Below are 23,517 nucleotides of genomic sequence, written 5' to 3' on the forward strand. Positions count from 1 at the left end.
GGCCTTATGCTGACCGACGATGATGCCAGATTGATTGACAGCCGCTTTGTAGACTAGGCTACATAGGCTACATAGGCCACATACGCCCAGGTAGTCTACAAATACGACAAACACCATCCACTGATGTTGGTCTACGTAGCACTATCCAGGCCTACCAGCCTCGACGGCCTATACCTCACCAACGCGAAGGGTGGCTTCAGGTTCCGACATGTCGCCGGCTCTGTCGACAGACAATTTGTCGACGAAATGACCGAGGCATCCACGAATTCCAGCAGCTCTACCATACCACATACTTCACTACACATGGACCCCTCGTCACCACAATCACGACCGGATCCTATAACAAGTCATGACCAGCTGCAGGTGCTCACTGATCACGGTGCAAGAACTTCTTGCACACATGCGCACGGGTTCGTGAAACGTGCGTGCGTTCTCGGGACACGTATAAGCACTACATATCAGCTTACCGCTTCTGGTGTTGGTAATACTCACATTGCCATTGGCAGCGTTACCCAACCGTAAAGAACTGGTTATATAACACATATGCGGCTCTTCAACATATATAAGTGTGAATATATAATTTATACAAATCTTTAGCGTCATTTTGCAACGTGTCGCTCAGTAAAAAAAGGTTACGCCACAGTCACCAACCCGCCGCATGCTTCGCATAACATCGACTCCCACAGTACGTGGGATCTGCCGAATTTTTTTTTTCGTTCTTTGCTTGTGCATGTCCGTTTTGCGCGTTTTTACACACGCACCAACGTTCTCGAACTCTGTGACCGGAACTAGGCCACGCTGATGCCGCTTGACACATGATTCTTTGCATTATGTTGTTGCCCCAGCACTAACACAACGCTTAAAGATGGATAAGCACCATTCCGCACCGCATTATAAAAGTTAAGTAGACTTCAAGTGCCCTGTGTGGAAACGCGGCGCAAAAAACTACAGCGCGTAGCAGACGCCCCTCGCTTTCCGAGCGCTTCCCGAGCGCGGAAAGCCCACGGGTCCGGCGCAGCAGCGGCGCGGCGCGGGAGTTCACGGCAAAAGGCCCACGCGGGAGCCGGCGCTTTGGACACTCCCCCTATCAACGTTTATAGAACCAGGTCAGTTGCAAAACTGAGCGATGTTGCGCGGCGCCGCCGCCATCAGCGACAGATGTGGCGCTGCTGTCGCAACAAGATTCACGCACTCCTCTCTCTTTAGCTGGCGTTGCGGCGCGTCAGTATCCGAGAAGTCTGCTTTCTGCGTGAACAGTTTTACGCTTTCTATTGTGGTTCGGATGTGCTGCGTGTCTTCACCATGCCGACATGTTTTGTTCCCGGCTGTACGAGCGGTTACATAAATTCTGTGAGAAAATTGTAGCGCAAAACAACACAAGGACCGACAAAAAGCACGGGACGTGTTCTTTCTCGTTGCAGTTGGAAGTTGGCGCCAGTCCCGTGTTCTTTGTCGGTCCTCGTGTTGTTTTGCGCTACAATTTTCCCACAGATGTCATGGACCAACTAACCTATGAAAACGTTTTGCTAGGTTACAGGAAATCCGAGACACCGCCACATTTCTTTTGTGCCTAGGGTTCAACTCTTCAATGAAGGGAGTCGGGACGGGGGGGATTATTTCCTCATTGTTTGGGCCTCTTCAGCTGGCTACGTGCTGCTCGCAACACTTCCTCTTGCTGGAGTATGTACCCGTAAAAGTTGTCACGCTTCGCACAGAAGCTAGCCACCGCAACGTTGCTTCGTGCGTTCTATTCGTGAGAACTTCGTGTTCTGGAGCGTGACGCGCGTTGGATAACCTAAGATTTTCTAACTGGACGGTCCGGAATAAATCCGGGACATATATATACCCCGACAGGGACGGCTCGGGACGCTGTATGAAAAGTCGGGACAGTCCCGCGAAATCTGTGACGGTTGGTAACCTATTTGTGCCCCGCGTGACGCTGACCAGCGAGCGGCGTGGGATCGCGCCATTCCTCGCGAGGACAAGAAACTGTCCCGACACATAACGTATATGTGATATGCACTTTCATGAGGAAGACATCCTGAAGACTTTCACTCACATGGTCAATGATAAGAATTAAGGTTGAAATCGCTAGCGGAAAGGAGCCTCGTCGAAGGATGCGTCCCAAAGATATTCCCGAACTAGCTTTGATTTGAGTGATTCTAAAAATTGTGCTGTAAATAATTTTTTACACTTAATTAAAGCTGTTTTGATAAGGTTTAATGCTTGTGATTGTAAATAAATTGTGCCGTTTGTGTGCATCGCACTATACGTGCAATATCTGAAAACTTGTTTCACTGCACTGCGTGCGTAAAACAAATACAATTTTTCTTTCTGTAGCAGGACGGAAATTGTGGTGTGCAGTACACACATGGCGATTTTACCGCTCAATAATTGCATGTAATGACGGCCGCGATACAGAGTGACACCTCCTCACTTAAAAAAAGTGAGAGTGAAGAATTATCGGAAAGAAAACGGCGCAAGAAAGACGGAGCACCAGAAAAAGGAAGACACAAACAACAGCGCTGACTTACAAGAGAGATTTATTCGTTAACACCACGCAATACTTGCACAGTCCAAAACGAAAAGAAGTACCAACATGCCAAGCATTCATTTTAGCTAAAGAATTACGCTACAGGAATTTCTTATAGGGTAATGGACAGACATTTATGTTATGCCAAGCGTCAGTTGCAATCTAAAAAGTCATAGCTTTAATGACTTTGCCTTACCGCTGCTAAATAATACTCAGTTTTACGTTGCAGCGCGGCAGCGTAACGAAAGATCTCGATAATATACAGTCGGCGATGTAAACAACGGAGCCTTTCCGAACGGCTGCCCCGGCGTCTTGCCACGCAGACTACGCGCTTTCGTCTGCTAGCGGAAGCTTGTTGCGCCGCCAGCGCCACCAAACCGGAAGCTGGCCCGGCGCCGCGCGACCCAGGCCACGATAACAGCAACCGCCTCGTGCGCGCAGCGCGCCAGAAAACTCCATTGCCGCCGGTGTCACAATCGAAATATGGCCGCACAACTCACTTTCTTGTAGATAGCTCCTGTACAGGCTCGCTAGCTTTTTTTGTGCCTTCGACAACGTCTCGAGAGCGCGCCAAGTGAAGTGATGATGATATAAGCTCGCATAGGCGTGCCATGACACGGATGACAGCGGCACATATAAAGGCACCAAACGTAGCCTCGGTGATCGGTTCCGGAAGCGCACCGGAGCCCATCGCGGAGGCCGTGCACCAAAGATCGCTTGGGAGCAGTTTCGGCGCAAAAATGCGTTTTCGAGCAGGATGGCGCAGCAGAAGCGGATTGGCGCAGCGTGGCGCAAATGGCGCAGCGCTTCCACCCCTGCAAAGGACATAATCTAGGCAAATGATGTGCATCCACAGGGAGACCAATTGCACCTATAGCAGCTTGGCACGCTGCCTTTACTTAAAAAATGCATTCCCACCGCTGCTCCAGGCATCTCACATAGGCTACAGGACCCCTCAGCCAATAGGAAGGGCGAATCAGCGCCACGTCATCGGCTCAGCGTCCCCCTGGCATCTGCACGCATGCGTTGGACGAGTAAAGCGAGCATCAGTAATGAGTGAACGTCACTGTATCAGGGACGAGTGTAAGCCAGTAACAAAAAGTGTTTATTCAGCCGACGAATGCGTATATATAGCACGCTGTATAACCACATGTGGTCATTATCTATGGTTCGTTTCAATGGCGGTGGCGCATGCGCACGCATGGCTTACAAGCATTGCTCGATATATCTTCCCGCGGGTAAAGAAAACAACTTAAGTTACTTGATTAAAGTTACTATCGTAGCGTAGTCGATCCGGTGGTCGTGTATGCTGCCCAGATCTGTGTGGCTGAGGAAGTATGTATTGGTGAGGAACCAAAACTTGTGCCGGCGGCTTCTCCATCAGCGATCTGTTACTGGGGCTTTGACCTTCCTCGCTGTGCTCACGCTGAGGCTGTTCTGGCTCGGTGGGACCATCACTTTCATCGCTCGATGAGGACTCACTTTCGACTTGTTGCTCACAATACTGCTCACGTGTCCTCAGTAGGTGAGGCCGTAACCTTTTGCCGTCCTCTGTAGCTACCTCGTAAGAGCTTGGTGTGACTCGTCTAGCACCTTCCTGGTCCATAACTTGTCTTTGACCCGTATGACTTCACCTTTCTTGAGTGCTGGTAAGCATCTGCCACGAGCTTCGGGCGTCATGGAAACACTTGAGTGGTGGCTGAAGTCTGGAAGCCTCATGCGTAGGCAGGTGAACGACCATCTTCGAGGGGCGACGAACGGTAGCTGAGTAGCCCAAGCCAGAAGTCCTGTTTCGTTTCCGCAGTCTTCTTAATGATTTGTTTTACAATTTGAACGCCTTTCTCAGCGAGACCGTTGGACTGAGGAAATCTGGGGCTAGAATCTGAGGAATCTGGGGCATGCTGGAAGTCATACCTGGAGGCAAAATGTGCAAATTCATAGGATGAAAACTGAAGTCCATTATCGCTGCAAACTTCTACTGGGATACCATATCTAGTAAAAATGGCACACAGCTTTTCGATTACATATGTGGTGTTAAGTCAGTTAGTCTTTCGACTTCTGGGAAATTGGATAAAGCATCAAAGACACAAACGTATGAACTTACGCCTTGCTGGAAGATGGCGAGCTTTTGTAGCAATGGCCATTAACGGACGATGGTCAGTTTCAATAACAATCTTGCGTCCATAGACAAACGGGTGAAACTTCGCAGGTAATTCCCACCGCTTCTTTCTCGATCTGAGAGTATCTTTGCTCTGCAGCGCTCATAGCGTGGGATGCATAGCCAACTGGCCGCCAAGCACCACTGTTTCTCTGGACGCGTCAAAGATGGCGGGCAGCGGTGGTTTGCTTAGATGCTCACAAATAACTGCCCACTCGCGCGCATCGTTCTCTGTCCATTCAAAAATGGTGTGTTTCTTTAAAAGGCTGTGCAACAGGTTCGTCTTATCAGCCAGGTTGGGTATGAATTTGCCAAAGTAGCTCGTCACGCCTAGCATCCGGTGTACAGCCGCCTTGTCTACCGGGTGAGGTAATTCGCCCAGAGATGTGCTCAACAAAGGGTTTGGTTTTGTGCCCTCTATGGATATGACGTCACCCAAGAAATCAATTTCAGTTAGCCCGATCTTGTATTTATCAGCATTAAACATCAAACCTGCCTGTCTGGACAACTGCAAAGCATGACGGAGGTGCGCATCGTGCTCATCTTTAGTAGCTCCATAGATTAAGATGTGCACTCCCGCAGCTCAGTCGATTTCACTCATCGCCTTCTGGAAAACTTCTGGCGCGGCCACTATACCGAACAGAAGCCTTAAAAAACGGTATCGCCCGAACGATGTGCTGAATGTGCAGATATTTGATGTTGCATTGTCTAAAGGGATTTGGTGAAAGCCGGAGTTTGCATCAAGGAGAGAGAAATATTGGGCCCCTGCTAACTCAGCTTCAATTACTTCCCGCCTTGGCATTTGACAATGTTCCCGTTTTAGACAATCGTTTATATTCCGAGGATCCATGCAGAAACGCAGCTTTCCGTTGTTCTTTCTTAAGACTACTAAAGGGCTCACCCAGTCCGTTGGCGCGCTGACCTTATGTATGATGCCGCCTCTTTCCATCAGGTCGAGCTCATCTCGTAGTGGTCCTCGTAGTGCCAGTGGTACTTGCCGTGCTGGCATTACTACTGGTGCTGAATCCTTGCGCAAAACCATGTGGTACTGTCGATGCAAGCAGCCAGTTCCCTTGAAATAAATCCGGGAATTCCTTCATAATGTCAGAGGTGCCCTCTTTGCTGACCATGTCTACGTTGCGCGACACCAGACCCAGTTTCACTTGCGGCTACTCCCAGAATAGTGGGGCTGCTCTTTTTCACAACGAAAAAGGGGATGCTACAGGACCGATGATTCATCTCAACTTGCAGCGTTGCCACGCCGACGTGCTTGATAACACCTCCGCTATATGACCGCAGGACAGCACAACTTCGGTCAAGCTTCAGGTCCCCCTTGCACCTTCGGTAGACTGAGTAAGGCAGCAGATTGGCCTGGAAACCTTAAGCACCACCATTTCACCCGCAACCTGTACTTTAACTGTCCAACCTTCCTTGCGGTTGTCATTGCGAATTTTCACGTCCAAAACACTGACGTCATCGCTTTCTTCGTGCACATCGTCTATTTGTCGTTTCGTGCAGCACATAGCGAAGTGATTTTTTTCTTTACACACGAAGCAAGTCTCACCAAAGGCTAGACACCAAGCACGCGCGTGAGAACAATTGCATTTGGCACAAACGTGCTGTTTTGATTTCTGCTGGGTGAATACTTCGGTGGCTCGGCATATGTGTCCTGCCTTGAGGAGCGTCCTTTTCCTTGAGCATTTCCTCCCGCAGCTTGGTGTTGTTTGTGCCGAAGAGGTCTCGGATCAAGGACTCTGTCAAGGGCTCCAAGTTACAGCTGTGTGCCTATCTCTTGAGGTCACGTAGAAAATGCTTTCACCTTATGCTTTTCTTATTGTCCAGAACTCTCAAAAACCTCATTTTGCTGCTCATGGCAATATTCAGCGAACTTCTTTACAAGGGTCGCATATTCTTGCTTGCTTTCGCCCTCCTCAAAAGAAAAATTGTTGAATAGCGCTTCGTCTCTCGCGAAGCTCAGCAGAAGGGCGGTCTTGACAGCTGGAGTCCTGGGTTCCTTCGCTGGTGCTGTCACCTCCAAGAACAGCTTGAACTTCGGTTTGAATCTCTTCCAGTTCTTTGCCGTGTTTCCGGATAGCAGCAAGGGTTCTGGTGCCTTGAGAAGTTCCATGTCCTGGCTTTGAATCGCATTCAACGGTTGCTGCCTGCTGTTCGTGGGCCGATTACATCTACGCCGCGGAGCGACGCGCCCACTTCTGACACCATGTATCAGTGACGAGTGTGAAGAATGGAAGCCAGTAACAAAGAGCGTTTATGCAGACGACGAATGCGTATATATAGCACGCCGTATGATAACCACGTGTGGTCATTATCTATGGTTCGTTTCACTGGCGGTTGCGCATGCGCACGCATGGCTTACAAGCATTGCTCGATACAGACGGCAGTGCAGGAAAAAAACAACATGGCTGCACCCATCGAAGCCGGTGTCCTCCACCTCGGATTTATCACTTCGTCATCGCACACTGCGTGGCCTGTTAAGTTCCAAACTGACATGTGTATCTGCTTTATATTTATGTCCTGGTGTTTCAACAGCAATGCATTTGTGACTATATTGGCTATTTCCAAGAACCATTGCCTAATTCTCGGAGTGCTAGGCTTAAAGGGACTCGCTACCGTCCTTCATCGCTTTTCTGTTTTGTACTGCAATAAAAAGGGTACAGTCCAAAGTATCCAACCTTGCAGCAGTTTCTCTGGAAAGTGAGTAGAAATTTTTAAAACAATTTTTCGATCTGCGTTTGGCCTTCTTCCATTGGCGTGAAACATGCCCACAACATTTGTTGGTGGGCACGATGACGACTGTAGTGTCGGTAAAAATTAAAACCGAAAGCACATGTGATTTCTGTAGGATTACTTTATTTTCGCTGAACACTAATGTAATGAATGTAACAGTCGTTTTCAGCGCGCTAGCGGTTAAATGAAGCCTTGTTATACGATTGCAGAACACGTTTTGCTGTAATCGCAGTCTATGCATTTATTTTAACATTGCTGCCGCAATGCAAGCCAAGTTGATTTGTGAAAAAGAGGCGATAAATGCACGTCTTCACAGCACAGCACACGTGAGACATCCGAACAACAATACAGCGGAACAGTACGACCAGCGCGGAGGGCCGCATGACATAGCGCATGAGTTGAAGGAGACGAAATCGAAGACAACGCCGCAAGCAGCGCCACCGGGCGCCTTTTTGGATGCGTGAGAGAAAAAAAGCAAGAAATTACTCTGACGCAACTGAAAGCTGCCTCAAGTGCGTAAAATACAATTTCAAGTTATACATGTTTGTTTTTAAGCAAAATAAGTCTACCTGCGAGGATTTCTTGTCCTACCAGTAGACTGAACACATCGCTGTTGGGTGACGCTAACGGTCATCCTTTCACGATCAACATCAAATTAAAAATATAATTCCCTTTTTATGGGGCAAATGCATGCTCGTTGCCGCCGATGTGACGAACGATTTTCTGATTTTCACCACAATCAGAAAAATTTTTCCGAGCGGTAGACAGTCCCTTTAACAGGCGTGGCTAAACAAACAGGTGATCTCGCCAATAATGACAAAACGTACCTGAGGCTTTGTGCTCAGCGCAGAATAGCAGGAAGCAATAGCTCATTGCACCATTTATTTGTTGCTGTCAGCGCAGTGAGCGAGTAGCAAGCACAAGTTCAGATCGAAGCAGGCAGTGACGTCAGCATGGGCATTTTCCCCTCCATGTTGATTTGTAACCACAGTAACCGATGGTTACTGATACATTAATTAAAGGCATGCGACATTGTGGAGATAGGTTTAGCGCAAAGCTTACCCTACGAGGCGACCGTGAAGGGACGCGACGTTCTCCACTGTCGCAGCGAACAAAGACGCTACGGCCGGGTTCGTCGATTCTCCGGCACGGCGCAGAAAAGGCACTCGAGGCAGGAGGTCAACAAACAACGCGGGTTTATTAACCCAAGATGCAGCACAGTACGACAGTCACGGGCTTGCAGGCCGTAAAGGGAACTCCGCAAGACCGATCGAGTACGCTTGCCAGCGGTGCTACGACTATCACGCAAAGGGCAGCAGTCGAGCACACGAACGAGAAGCCGCCTGCTAGAGCAGCGCGTCAACCTCTCGTGCTAGCCTGAGAGCATCTGACGCGGGCAAGCCCGCGCCAGACAGAAGCGAGCTCAAGGGGGAAGGGGGTTGTCACTGGCGGCCAATGAGGAGAGGCGTTGCGCAGTGACGTAAGCTAGCTTGGTGGCGTGAGCATGTGAGCATGTCGAGGCATGTCCGGACGCGTGCCCGCGCGCCGGGAGGCTGACGCATGGCTTGCACCAAACAAAGAGGCCTGGCGCTGCCGCCGCGGTCGCCATACCGCCGATTAACGGCGGTTCCCGGCGCTCGAGCCGCGCGGGCCAACACGCGCGCTAGCTGGGGAACGAGGCGCCAAAGGGAAGGGCGCGCTCGATTCCCACATTCCCCCCTCCTAAAGACCGAGGCCAGCCTGTGAAAGAGGCTGTCCGAGGCCAAGTGGCAAGGTCAGCTCAGCCGCAAGGGGGCTGGCCAACGGGGCAAAGTCCAACAGGGGGGGTGTCGTCTTCCCAAAGGTACAAGTCCATAGGTCGGCCATGGCCACACGAAACGTCCCACCAAAAGTTCCACCACAAGGGAGAGCCCACTGCCGGGAGAAGGTCCGCAGCCCAGGAGGAACGGGGAATACTGCACAAGGGCGGGCAGCCAGCCCGCTTGAAGTTCACCGGTCTGGAGAGGTTGGCAGTCGGGAACGTACGAGGCGTGGCTGCCAGTTGCGTGCGGCAGCCAACCGCCGAAAGTCGCTGGGACGGGGGCCTCACAGGAACGGCAAGCCGAGACAGCAGGCAGCCAGGAACGGAGGCCGGAGCGACCACGCTCGGGCCTGGGCCAAAGCTTGAGTGGGCGGAATGGCCGCCGAGGGTGGCTACCGAAGCTGCCAGGTGGGTAAGGCAGGGTGGAGGTGACTGCAGGGCAGAAGGTGGGTACCAGGTCACAGCTGGAGGGACCAGAGAACAGCAGGCCACAGGCTCAGCGACAGGCTGGGCGGTCCAGTAGAGCCAGGCGCAGGGAGACGACAGGGCGACGCAGGAGTGGACAGAAATGTCCCCGGCAAAGCCGGCTTGCCAAAAAGGGTGCCTGCCTGACAGTGCTGCCCAACAAAGGGGCGCTTGCCAGGTTATGGCTTGGACAACACGTCAGAGGGTATTTTCGGCCAATAGGGCCTTCTACCACTTCCCGACGTGTGCCGCCGCACCTTAGCGGTTATTCTCCATTCACTGTCATGGTATGGAATAAAGTCCAGCTACCTGTCAGTGGGAGAAAGGTTGCTTAAGTGCGTTTCCGCAGATTGTACCGATGGCGTGGCTTGGAGCCAGCCTTCTCACGGTTTTCCTGCGGTTCGGTGACCGCCTCCCCCCCTCCCAAGTCGTTGCTGCGGGCAACGAAAGGTTTGAGGTCGGAGACGTTAACTGGACCGCCGACTTGTCTCCCTTGGGAGTCAGCCAGCCTGTACACCAGAGGCGACACTTTGGTCTGCACTCGGTATGGGCCCAACCACTTGGCCGACAGGGAGGCAGAGATGCCTTTGGCAGCGTCACTCAAGACGTGATTGCGCCTGAGGACGAGATCGCCGACATCGTAGTGCACTTCCCGATGCGACCGGTCGTATTGAGCCTTCTGTCCAGCTCGCGCTTTTGCCAGGTTGGAACGCGCCAGGTCGAGGGCTGCGTCCATCCGTGAGCGCAGTTCTGCCGCGTAGCCAGACGGGCCGGCTTTTGTGGCGGACGCCCCGCTACCGCCCCGCAGAACACGGTCCATGGGGTTAGGCAGCTCTCTCCCGAAGTTGAGGAAAGCGGGCGTGTACCCGGTTGAACGGTTCACCGTGGACCGCAAGGAGAAGCCTATCTCGTTAAGACAGGCATCCCAATCCCTGTGTTGCTGCGCGAAGGCTGTCAGCAAGGGCTTGAGGTTTCGGTTTATCCGCTCAGTCGGGTTGGCCTGTGGGTGATACGTGGTTGTTTTGCGGTGCTTAATGCCAAAGGCAGCACACGCATCCACAAACACCTTGGCCGTGAAGTAGGACGCATTGTCCGTGATCAACTCCGCCGGAAAGCCAAAGCGGGTAAAGACCTCGGTCAACTTGTCCCAGATTGCGCGTGCCGTTAGCTTCCGAAGGGGAAACAGTTCGACCCACTTCGTGAAGTGATCTGTGACAGCCAGGAGAAAAACATGGCCTCTCCGGCTTCTTGGGAAAGGTCCCATAATGTCACAGGCCGCGACTTGCCAGGGTTGTTGGCTGTCAATCGGCTGCATGAGCCCGGGAGGCTTGCCACCACGAGGCTTCACGCATTGGCACACGCGGCATGAGCGGGCGTAGTGAAGGGCATCGCGCTTCATGCCAGGCCAGGTAGCAGAGCGGCACAACTTTTGAAAAGTCTTAAGGCCACTCGCATGTCCGGCCAACCGCGAGTCGTGGAAATAGCCGAGGGTGGCTTTCCTTAGACTGCGGGGTATCACCACCTTGAAAGACTCCTGGGGAGCTTCTTCAGATGGGACATAGCGCAGGAGAACGCCATCAGCATCAAGCAGATACGAATCCAACGTGCCCGCAGCAATACCAGTCTGCGTCCGGCACTCGGCGCCGACAGCAATACCAGCTGTCCGTTTGCGCCCGGCGGCTTGACCGCCACGCTCCTCTTGGGAGCTCAGCTCTTTGAGCCCGTCAGCAATTTGCTGACAAAACGGATCGTCCTGTTGTGCCTTAAGTAGGTCCTCTCTGCTGAAGACGATACCGGCGGACGTTACAGGGTCTACCAGGTATGCGTCCTCACCCGAGGCGGTCGACTCGAAAGTCACTGCGCCGTCGGGGTTCGCGCCTTTCGACCCATTGGAGCCAGGGGCCCCTGAGTCTACTCTGTGCGAGTGCTCTTGGGAGTGGCGGACATAAGTGTCAGACGCCAGAACGGGGGCACGCGACAAGGCGTCGGCCACGACGTTCGAAGTCCCTTTCCGGTAGCGCACAACAAAGTTGTACCGCTGCAAGGTCAACGCCCAGCGCGCGAGGCGGCCCGAGGGCTCGCGCAAGCGCTTAAGCCAGGTGAGTGCCATGTGGTCCGTCTCCACCACGAATGACACGCCGTCGACGTAGCAGTCGAACTTCCGGAGAGCAAAGACTATAGCGAGACATTCCCGTTCAGTCACGCTGTAGTTGCGCTCGGCGGCGTTAAGTGACCGGCTCGCAAAGGCGACTGGCCGGAGGACGCCGTCGTGCTCCTGAAGCAGTACCGCTCCGAGACCCAGGTCGCTCGCGTCCGCTTGGACAACGAACTCCCTGTTGAGGTCGGGCAGCTTCAGATCGGCTGTGGCCACTAGAGCTTGAGATAGAGCCTTGAAGGCGCGCTCTTGCTCTGGCCCCCAGCTCCATCGTGCCGACTTTTTCAACAGTGCGGTCAAGGGCGCTTGGAGGTCCGCGCAATTTGGGATGAACTGTCGGTAGTAGTTCACCATGCCCAAAAAGCGCCTCAGGCCCTGAATGTTCGCCGGCGTCGGGTACTCCACAATGGCTCGTACCTTCTCCTCGCACGGCAGAACGCGACCGCTCTCGATGGTAAAGCCCAATAGTGAAATGCGAGTTTCAGCTATTTGAGCTTTCTTCGGGTTCAAGGTCAACCCGGCGGCACGCAACCTCTCGAGGACATCCTCCAAGTGGCGGAGGTGCTCCTCGAACGTTCGAGAGAAGATGACGATGTCGTCGAGGTACGCCATGGCGTGTTGCCATTTAGCGTCCCCGAGAACGCGGTCTATCAGTCTCTGGAACGTAGCTGCAGCTCCAGAACAGCCAAACGGCATGCGGGTAAACTCGTACAAACCTCTGTGGGAGGTGAACGCAGTTTTCTCCGCGTCAGCCGGCTCCATCTGAACCTGCAGGTAACCGCGGCTAGCATCCAAGGTGCTGAAGTAGCAAGCACCGCCTAGCGCAGCCACGATCGAGTCAACGTTAGGCATAGGATAAGCATCCTTCCTCGTGACCTCGTTCAGCCGGCGGTAGTCCACACAGAGCCGGTGAGAGCCGTCTCTTTTGGGGACCATTACCACAGGTGAACCCCAGGGACTGTTTGAGCGTTGGACAACTCCGGTCTCAATCAACTCATCCAATGCCTGGTCAATTGCTTTCCTCTTTGCCGCACTGACGGGGCGAGGATTGCATTTCCACGGTTGTGCGTCGCCTGTGTCAATCCGGTGCCTCACCAGAGAGGTGCAACCCGGGCGTTCCGTGAACATGTCACTGAAACGTGTCAACAGCGACGACAGGCGTGCCTTCTCATGTGTCGACAAGCTGTCCGGCAAAGGCGGCAGCGAGCGATCCGAGCTGCTGCTTACAGGGGTGGTCACCGGCGTAGCCGAGACCTCGTCCACCACGGTAGCGCTATGCTCCAGAGAAAGCGGTAGGCACGGACCGTTTTCCGCCGCGCCGGCCAAAGGGCCAGGCTCGGCGCCGGAGTGAGAGACACGGGCCGAAGGGGCCACGCTTTGTTTCCTCTCCTCCTGCTCTCTCGTGGCGCCCGGCGACTTACGGGCAGCCGAGACCACGGGAGGTGTAGCGAATGGCCGTAGGGCGCCGGAAGGGCCGTCCCTGTAGCCTCCGCTCGCGACGTCTATCACGATACCCGTGTGCGCGAGAAAGTCGCGACCGAGAATCACGGGCACGGAAAGACCCGGGAGATGCACGAAGCGCTGTCGGCGCGCGCGATTCTCCCAGCGCACAACCAACCGCGCAGCGCCGCACGAGGTGGCGGTACCGCTGGCGAGATGGAAGGCAGTGTCGCAAGCTCGAATGCGGACAGAGCGGTCGCGCAAATGAGCCATAACCTCTTCGCCGAACAGCGAGATCGAAGCCCCGCTATCCAGCAACGCCGCAAACTCTCGACCAGCGATCGTAAGGGCGATGAACGGCGCCGGCGTGGCTGGAAAGTCATGTCCAGCGCGACACGCCATCGGTGCCAGAGGTTGGGTTACACCCCCATGCTCTCGTACTGCTGTAGCCGCCGGCGAGGGGGAGCTCACCGACGGCTCACCCCGTTTCCCGACGGGCGAGCAGGCCCTTGCATCGGGTGGGGCGCGTTGCATGATCGCGCGGTGTGGCCACGTTCATGACAACGGTAGCAGACGACACCATTTCCCCCATCAGTGAGGGATCTTGGCGACCCTTGAGAGCTAGGAGGCCTCCGTTCGCTAGCCGCAGGGGGGGCTCCGCGATCGGATCTCCCCTCGTGCATTGGGACACGGGAGTTCCGTTCTCGTTCGCCCTGCAGTGCAAAGGGGCACGCCCGGGCGTACGAGTACGGGTCGAGCGCGCGGTCCGAAACGTCCGGCGCGTCTCGTTGCTCTCTCACGGCCGAGGCCACCTCGTGTGTAGGGGGATTACGGGGTGACGAGTCACCACCAGCCCACGCACAACGAGGCTCGAGAGAAGCGGACGGCGGTGGCGGCGGGCGGTAGGCTCTCGCCGCCAGTATGTCGCCCTGAATACGCTTCGCATCGGAGGCCAGCTCGTTCAGGTTACGATAACGGGCGCTCCGAAGGTAAGCGGCGAAGGTTGGATGAGCCTGGCGAATGGCTCGCTCTACCTTCTCAGCGTCTGATGCCGTAGGGTCGGCAAGGAGGTAGAGTTCCTGCAAAGCCCGGACGTACTCTAGAAGAGATTCGTCGGGATGCTGTGTTCGGAGCTCTAGCTCGCGACGCATGCGGCGCTCGTAGTCAGGAGGAAGGAATTCGCTACGGAAGAGCGCCCTAAACTCCTCCATCGAACGAGCTTGGTGGCCGACAAGTCGGTGCCACCGCGCCGCTTGGGCTGTCAGCGATACGGGCAATACACTACCAAGCATAACGCTGTCGCTCAGCCCCATCGCCCGCTGATAGCAGTGCAGTGCCTCGAGGTACTCTGTGGCACTCATGCGGTCCGAATAACCGCTGTACTCGGGCAGAGGTACCCTTAAGCTACTCGGTACGCTTGGCTGAGGGGACTCGGGGTCTCCCTTTAAAGCACAAGGCTGCGAGCGCACCGCTTCCAGCAGAACGTTTAGGAGCTGCGCCGCAGTTGCGTGCAGCGGTGATTGCTCCGAGGCGGGCGCGGCCGTAAAACGTGCGCGCGCCTGTTCCCCAACATGCGCGTCCGACCGAAAAGGGCCAGTACACGGCATGGAGGAGGGTAGGGTTTGCGCTCCGACTGGTGCTTGAGGCCTCACGCGACTGGCAAACGGGTCGACAGCGGAGCACGGTGGCCCACGTCCGTCGAAAACGTCGCCTACGCGAGTCTGAGGCGTGCAAGCGTCGGGAAACGCGGCGACGTTGTCGGCCAAGCGAGCTGGCTCGCGCACGACGTTGTCAACCCTTTGCGCTCCTGACCAAGATGGGTCAGTGAGAGCGTGCATGCCGACACCTAAGTGGCCTAGGTAGGAAGGCTCGGGTGCGGCGGTTTGGGCCGTCAACTGCGCTGCTGACAAGGAAAGGCCAGCGAGCGGAGACTGCGCCGGGGACGGGCCCGTAAGTGCGTGAGTCTCGAACAGCTGATACAGCCCGTTACTGGCTTGGCTAGGACTGTGGTCCTCGTTCGAGCGGCTCGCATCACTGTAGGGGGCCCCGAAAAAGGGATCTCTCCCGGTGAACGAAAGCAGAGGGTCGCCGAGAGGGCCGTACCCCGTGCTGTCGCAGCCGTCCGCCTCGAACGAGATCAAGTCCGTCGCCACAGGATCGAACAGGAACGAGCGCCTCGAGGGGGTCTGCTCTGAAGCCATGCCGAAACCAAGTTGGGCGCCAGTTATGTGGAGATAGGTTTAGCGCAAAGCTTACCCTACGAGGCGACCGTGAAGGGACGCGACGTTCTCCACTGTCCGCAGCGAACAAAGACGCTACGGCCGGGTTCGTCGATTCTCCGGCACGGCGCAGAAAAGGCACTCGAGGCAGGAGGTCAACAAACAACGCGGGTTTATTAACCCAAGATGCAGCACAGTACGACAGTCACGGGCTTGCAGGCCGTAAAGGGAACTCCGCAAGACCGATCGAGTACGCTTGCCAGCGGTGCTACGACTATCACGCAAAGGGCAGCAGTCGAGCACACGAACGAGAAGCCGCCTGCTAGAGCAGCGCGTCAACCTCTCGTGCTAGCCTGAGAGCATCTGACGCGGGCAAGCCCGCGCCAGACAGAAGCGAGCTCAAGGGGGAAGGGGGTTGTCACTGGCGGCCAATGAGGAGAGGCGTTGCGCAGTGACGTAAGCTAGCTTGGTGGCGTGAGCATGTGAGCATGTCGAGGCATGTCCGGACGCGTGCCCGCGCGCCGGGAGGCTGACGCATGGCTTGCACCAAACAAAGAGGCCTGGCGCTGCCGCCGCGGTCGCCATACCGCCGATTAACGGCGGTTCCCGGCGCTCGAGCCGCGCGGGCCAACACGCGCGCTAGCTGGGGAACGAGGCGCCAAAGGGAAGGGCGCGCTCGATTCCCACAACATAAATGCAAAGGAGAATACAGCTGAACCCCGCAATAATAAAATCGGCAGGGAAACCGAAAAATTTTGCTATCGTGAGGATTTCGTTATCGTGAAATACAGTACAAACAGGGAAACAGTCACCGAAACGAGAATTTATTGCCATAATTCAGCTGGCTGTCTTGTCAACTGTTTCCACGTAGTAAACGCAAGTTGTATACACAGCAAGTTGTATAATGCAACATCGTCATTATGCATTCCGAGGAACGCCTGCATCGTTTCGAATGCATCTAATTCACACGCGCTGACGTAGCCAAGGCAATCCCTCCATCATCGGTGATTGGCCACGTCGCTGTGCGGCTGCCACAGAACATTGTCAAAAAAAGGTCCCGGACCTATTCTTCGAATGGAAAAATAAACTATTTGCGCAAGCAAAGCCGCTTGCGCTCGGCAGCCTGAGAACGTCAAACAGCAAGCCGACGCACCACTAGTTTGAACGGCAATGCAGCTACACTCTAATGCAGCTATGCACACACACACACACACACACACACTAAAAAGAATCGTTCTAAATGAGGACATCAAGACGTCTGGCACATGAGACTGCTTCCAGCACCTTGCCGATTTTGTAAACAAAGATGGTGGCACCCAAGCAAGTGCTATGTGGTGGTATTTAACGCAGCTTAATTGTGAAGCAAGGCCAATTGAGCACATTTTGGAGTATGTCGACCTTGTGCAAGCAGAAATTGTGTGGGGAAAGGTCGCCTGAAGTTTCGTTGTTGCAGGATTGCAGTTTAGCAACATTTTGTTGTCGCGAAATACGACACACATTGAATCTTATGGAAGTTCGCCAGGGCAGGAAATTATTTCATTGTTGCGCACTTCCCTATTGCAGGTTTCAACTGAGAACATATCAAGTCTAAATCCTTCCAACTGTAAGGTAATTAAATCAGGTACTATGTTTTGTTGCACATGCATGCAACTTGCTTATAACCCGTACCTTTGGTAGTGCTAAACTACCGGTATTGGTGAGATGGAGTATACATAAAATTTAATGATGCGTGCACCGAGTTCCCAAAAACACAAGGGGCACCCAACATGGCTCACCACATTCTCAGACTGCTTTAACGCATTCTCAGAGCGAAAAACACCACATATGTGGCATTGTTGTCTTCAAAAATAAGCATTCGCCATGAAGACTGTAGCCGAATGCCTTCCATGTCACTTAACGTGACTTCTTTTGTAGTTTCAAGACCTGGGGTCATAGGTCGGCAAAAAAATTGGAGCTCACTCAGACTCACTCAAGAAATATATTTTACTCAGACTCAGACTCACTAAAGTTTTCCTCAACCGGACTCACTTGGACTCAGACTTACTAAACTTTTTCTCAGCCGGACTCACTCAGACTCAAGCTCACCAACATATTACTCAGCCGGACTCACCCACATTCAGACTCATGACTTGACCTGAGTCTGAGTGAGCCCGAATGAGCCGACTCATGAGTCCGTTAGCGTAAAATTAGCTCTATCGATCATGGTGTCAATCCTCTTTACCGCCAATATCTCACATAATCAGTGCTCTATGATGTCTTTTGATTTTGTACCTTTAAATACGAGTTATCATATATCATATATCCTCATCATATATCAATTCAGTAAGGACATTTTTATGAAATATGTGACTCACACGAGATATTTTGATCAAGAACTTCCCATGAAAGAGTTGGCGGGGGGAAGTGATGGCACCCCTTCTCCTAACTCACGGCTCTGATCAATAAATATTGAGGTCGTGCATGAAGGCTAGTGTGCCGAGATATGCGTGAATAGACTTGAGTATAAACGTAAGCCAATATAAGGCTGACAGTAATGATGAAGATGAGTAGATAGGACCATAAGTAGGCAACAAAAGGTGGAACTCACTAGGACTCACTCAAGAAATATATTTTACGCTTAGGGCTCACTCAGATTCAGACTCATCAATATTCTCCTCACATGGATTCGCTCGGACTAAGAATCACTAAAATTTTCTTCAACCAGACTCACTCGAACTCAAACTCACCAAAATATTACTCACCCGAACTCACTCAGACTCACGGCCCGATCTGAGTCTGAGTGAGTCGACTCGTGAGTTTGCCGACCTATGCCTGGAGTATGAATGATCTCTACTTGTGAGTCTTTACATTGACCCCTCCTTAAATATGACATGGCGAAACCAACTACTTGTCCCTTGTTCTCTCTTCGTTTACGTTTTCTTTTTTTCAGCAGCTTTGACAGGTACGAGAGAAGGTTCAGGAAAACTTTCAGCACCACACCTTCGGCAAGTGTCCACTTGCCTTATGGCACCTCAACGTTGATAACGTGCACAGAACACTTTAAGATGCCCTGCTCATGAAAGTGTGAATCACACACCTCGGATTTTGCACAGAGCTCCCGGTCGACACGAAGAATCGCTCTGTTCCACGCCAAGCAAAAGGTGGCATTGCTGGGAGCACAGAGGAAGTGGCATGCCAAACTGTTGACAACGTTCTGGTAGCGCTTGTGTGGCCAGGGATGCAGCACGTCGGCATCGTCTCCTGATATCCTTAAAAAAAACGCAGCAACGGCTACAGTTTCGCAGATGGCATGCGTGCTGAAATCTGCCATCAACAAACAACCACAGAATATGCGAACGCTGCACCGCGAACTTCATCCAACACATCCACGTAGCCGGCTAGTGAGGAAGTGAAGCGAGTGCGCTGCACTCGCGTGATGCGAGTGCAGCGCCATGAAGGTGCAGGAAGGTGCAGGAAGGTGGCAGTTCCAGGCAATGCAGCCAAGTTTGAAAACTGAAGCTAGTCTAGTAACGCTGGTGCATGTCATCTCGAGCGTAGTGAGCACACCAACAATGCAATGCCTTCAAAGTATACTCTAGCAGAACCATACTTGAGCGATGTCTCGCAGTAGGTAGCATAAGGAGCTAAGGTTAAGGGGAGTTAAAGCCATTTAAGTTAGAGCAGAACTATTGGCAGTTGATGGAATACTATCAAAAGGATGCAAAATTGTCGTGCCGAGGACAATGAGAGCAGAGATGCTACAGAAGTTACATGCGGGACGTCTTGGACTAAGAGTAACACCAGAACTCGCAGTCTGCTCTTCAGGCCAGGAATGAGCAGTGCCATTGAAGCGCTCATTCGCAAATGCAGGGCATGCAAAAAATATGCGTACAAGCAATCTTCTGAGCCTTTTATTATGTGGCTAGGGAGCCGTGGCACCGGATGGGAATAGAACTCTTTTCACTTTGCCAGTGATACATATGTGGTGGTGTTTGATGGGCACTCCAACTTTGCAGACGTTGAGCAGCTCCATGCACATGAGGTCATTACGAAGTTCTTGGCTATGTGATACCAAATTCTCCTGTCCATGTGTGCAGCAACCATGGGCCTCACCTGGCCTCAAAAGAGTTCGTGGATTTTGCATGCTGGTATGATTTTGTCAATGTCACTTCCAAGCCCTGAATTTCTGCGGTTAAATGGTTTGGCTGAAAAAGGAGTCAAGCACATTCTGAAGGAAACTGCTGAGTCTGGATGGGCCTTTTGTCTTGTCTTGTGTCTCCATTAAAAGATGGCCAATCACTGCGTGAAATTTTGCAGGGTCGTTGGCTGGGCACCACTCTGCGTGACACCAGCTGGCAAAAGTTTTCAACACACACTGTCATGTCTACGAGCAGTGCTGGCTCCCAGGTTTACAAAAATACCCAGTAAAGTGGATGGGAGAGCAACTGCTGCCACAGCTTAATTGGTAGACGTTTTCCGAAGGTTGTAGGTTCAGTTCCTATTGGTGGCAAAGTTGCTTGTTTGTCCACTTTAATTCCTTTCCATTAATGCCATAATTACATACTACACTATAGTTAAAGACTACAAATAATGTCCTTTATACTTTCCTTGGCTTCATTGTCTGTTGGTTTCATTAGGATGTGTCTAACAAGGAAACAAGCCCTTGATCCATTCCCCTTCGTTTGTTCACTCTGCCTGAATGCAGCATCAACAGTGAATACCCGGTATTAAAGTACTGACAGACGTCCAAGTGCCACCCGTTGCCACCATTGTAGCAAGAAGACATAGTACAGGTTTGCAACAGCCGCAATCGGTTGCGCAAAGCGATGATTCTCCAGGCGGTGGTTCCTCAATCACGCATCGTCATAACTGACGGCCGCCTTCTAAGACAAAATATGCAGCATCTGATGTGAGCCAAAGAACACTACAACATCGTCGACGACAGTAGCAACAAGGCAGACATCATCCTCGAGGTCTATAGACCTTCAAGTCCTAATATCGCAGGCGGTCACGGTCAGCCAAGTGATGGACTTGTTAAAAGTTTCTTAGTGCATTGTCAAGTCTGATTGCTTCACAGGAGAGACAACGTATCAGCTGTGGCTATCAGGCAAGTGGCCTGATGACAAGCCAACACCCCTTTCCATCTTCCCTTTCCTTCACTACAGCTATAAACTGAAGCAAAATAAACAGCCAGGGGTCTTTCTTTCTTTGCCCAGCCTACTGATTATTATTATTATTATTATTATTATTATTATTATTATTATTATTATTATTATTATTATCTGGTTTGGATACATATAAAACACAAAGACACAGAGGAAATAGGGAGGGAACAGGCTGACAACTGCCACCTAAAGGGGCACAACACCTGCCTGCTTCTTTGGGAAGGGAAACAGAGGAAGGAAGAAAGGAAGTCGTGTCACTGAATGAAGGAAACATTACAGCAAGGGAAGCCAGACATGGAGGGGGGGGGGGGATTTCAACTGCGACGCCCAAAATGGAATCTGCTGGTGGGATGTTTTGGTGGGTGATAAGAGTGTGGGCGACAGAGCTTATCAAAGCTCTGACGTAGGTTTGCGAATGCTGAGACAAGGGTTGGGCTCTTGACCAGCAACATCTAGGATCCACAGTTTTTGACACCCTTGAGAACGTGCTTGATCTTATCTTTTCACATGGGTGGGCTAAGCCACTTGCACCTCAAGGTAGCTGAGGAATGTCTCTCCATGCTTCTGTGCCGACTGGCATACAAACACTTTAGTAAAAAGGGTCCCAAATGCTGACCAGCTTGTGATGCTGAATTCATTATTTCAAAACATTTCTTTCTTCAAATTTACATTACATTTACTACTAATAACGTCCCCTATACTTTCCTTGGCATTATTGTCTGTTAGTTCTTATTAATATTGTGTATAACAAAGGCAAACGAGCCCTTAAAATTTCCACTTCTTTCCTTCATTCATATCGAAGGTCTCGTTCTGGCAGACTTGATGCTTTCAGGCAGTATGCGACGGAATATTGGTCAGCTGCCAGCTCGTAATAAGTTCACGTGCTACGTGACGCCAACAGGCAGATAAAGAGTGTTCCACACTCGCCATCATGGCTACTGGCGGCGCTGACTGACGCTCCCACGTTTAATACACATATATACCCCATAGAGTGGACGGGGGGATGGCCGCTGCGGTAGCTCAGTTGGTAGAGCATCGGACGCGTTATTCGAAGGTCGCAGGCTCGGTCCCTGCCCGCGGCAAGCTATCTTTTCGTCCACTTTTCTTTCTTCAAATTTACATTACATTTACTACTAATAACGTCCCCTATACTTTCCTTGGCTTTATTGTCTGTTAGTTCTCATTAATATTGTGTATAACAAAGGCAAACGAGCCCTTAAAATTTCCACTTCTTTCCTTCAAAACCTTGGTAAGGCAGATTGCACAGGACGTCCCATTTGTTATGGGCGTTCATGCGAGAGCCAGTCTTCAACATGGTGTCATCTGGTCCTGCTGAGAATGGATGGACGCCAGCACAAGTGACAGTGGCAGCAGGTGGTGCAAGCTGCACGGTGGTAACATTAGTCATGGCAAAAATCTTCTTGGCAGTGTTCAAGTACAGAGCTCCACGACGAGGCGAGGAATCCCTGCAACTTCACCAAATGTGATGAGGTTTCTCGTTAATAACAAATGTACAAAGTTTGACAAGACAGTGAAATGACTGTCACCAACACGGCCTCACTTAAACTCACAGCACAGAAAGTCTTTGTCTTCCACGTGCACATACAGAGGGGCGTGTCTGATTCATTACAATGTCCTTGTTTCTTGCAGAAAATTACTGAAACTAAAATCAATACCAAAAAATGCCACATTACTAGCTTGGATAGCAGCCTGCCTTTCATGTAGAGGTCAAGTGGTGTCCATTGACAACATAAACTTCAGTACTTTCACGCATTCCACAAGGGTTCACCCTTGGTCCTCTCTCTTTTTCCTCGCATATATTACACGGCCAGTAAACAACCCTGAGATCCAAAATTTGTGACGAAGAGGTACCCACCCACTTGTCCAACGTGAACACACTGCCACAAGGATTTTGCGAATAAATGCATTAATGAGGAAGTTACGGGGTTAGAACAACCATATTTGTTTCGGTTTCTCGCTCAGCCTTGCCACCCTTCTCTCTCACTCAGAGGAGTAGGCGTAGCCCGTCGTTGTGGCTACGCCCACACTAGCAACGTAACCTGACGTCAGCGATTGCATCTTAAACAGGCAGCCAACGACCGAGCAAGGCTTCCTCCATGCGTTGGCCGTCCTGGTTACTCACAGACGGCATAATGAGGAAGTGCGGTGCAAGGCACTGACGAGGTAAACAAACATGCAACAAGCACTACAACTGCGCGGCCAGCACCCCATCACCTTTCGGAAAGGGCCGAGGCACAGTTTCGTAGTGAAGAGGACCAGTCAATGACACTGCTTTAACAGTGCTTTTTGAAACAATCAACATTGTTTTTTTGAAAATGTGGCTTCTGCGTGGCGTGCAGCACTGTGATATTCACGAAATGTGATTGCCGTGGCCTCCGGAACGAATGAGCGAGCTTGTATGCAAGGTGTAAAAACGAAGCTGAGCCCCATCTTCATCCTCGTCCTGTGTGCGCTGTTTCAACCAAAGAGGCCCGTTTCATGGCTCTTTAATGGCATCGTCTTTGCTGATTTTATATGTAATAATAATATCTGTGGTTTAACGTCCCAAAACCACGATATGATTATGAGAGACGCCGTAGTGGAGGGCTCCGGAAACTTCGGCTACCTGGAGTTCTTTAACGTGCACCTACATCTAAATACACGGGCCTCAAACACTTTCACCTCCATCAAAAATGCAGCCGCTGCGGCCGGGGTTCGATCCCACGACCTTCGAGTCAGCAGTCGAGCGCCATAACCACTACACCACCGTGACGGGGCCTTTGCTGATTATATTATACACCACTTAGTTACTTCACCTAATGACCTGGTTTTAGTAAATGCATCTTTGGGCTTC

General features: G+C 52.0%; 1 protein-coding gene across 2 annotated transcripts in view; it reads right to left on the reverse strand.

Moving 5' to 3' along the window:
• LOC119379451 (beta-1,3-galactosyltransferase 5) overlaps positions 1 to 18,800 on the reverse strand; it is a 95,177-nt gene extending 76,377 nt beyond the window's left edge. The window contains exon 1 of one of the 2 annotated variants that reach the window (XM_037648757.2): positions 18,596 to 18,800. Coding sequence is in view for 1 of the 2 variants with exons in the window: in XM_037648759.2 (XP_037504687.1) it covers positions 18,596 to 18,753 (158 nt within the window). In the remaining variant the exon portion in view is untranslated. The remainder of the gene's footprint in view (positions 1 to 18,595) is intronic. The other variant, XM_037648759.2, reaches the window with a different exon arrangement.
• Positions 18,801 to 23,517: the final 4,717 nt, after the last annotated feature.

Source organism: Rhipicephalus sanguineus, chromosome 1, assembly GCF_013339695.2.
Source record: "Rhipicephalus sanguineus isolate Rsan-2018 chromosome 1, BIME_Rsan_1.4, whole genome shotgun sequence".
NCBI classification, from domain to species: domain Eukaryota; kingdom Metazoa; phylum Arthropoda; class Arachnida; order Ixodida; family Ixodidae; genus Rhipicephalus; species Rhipicephalus sanguineus.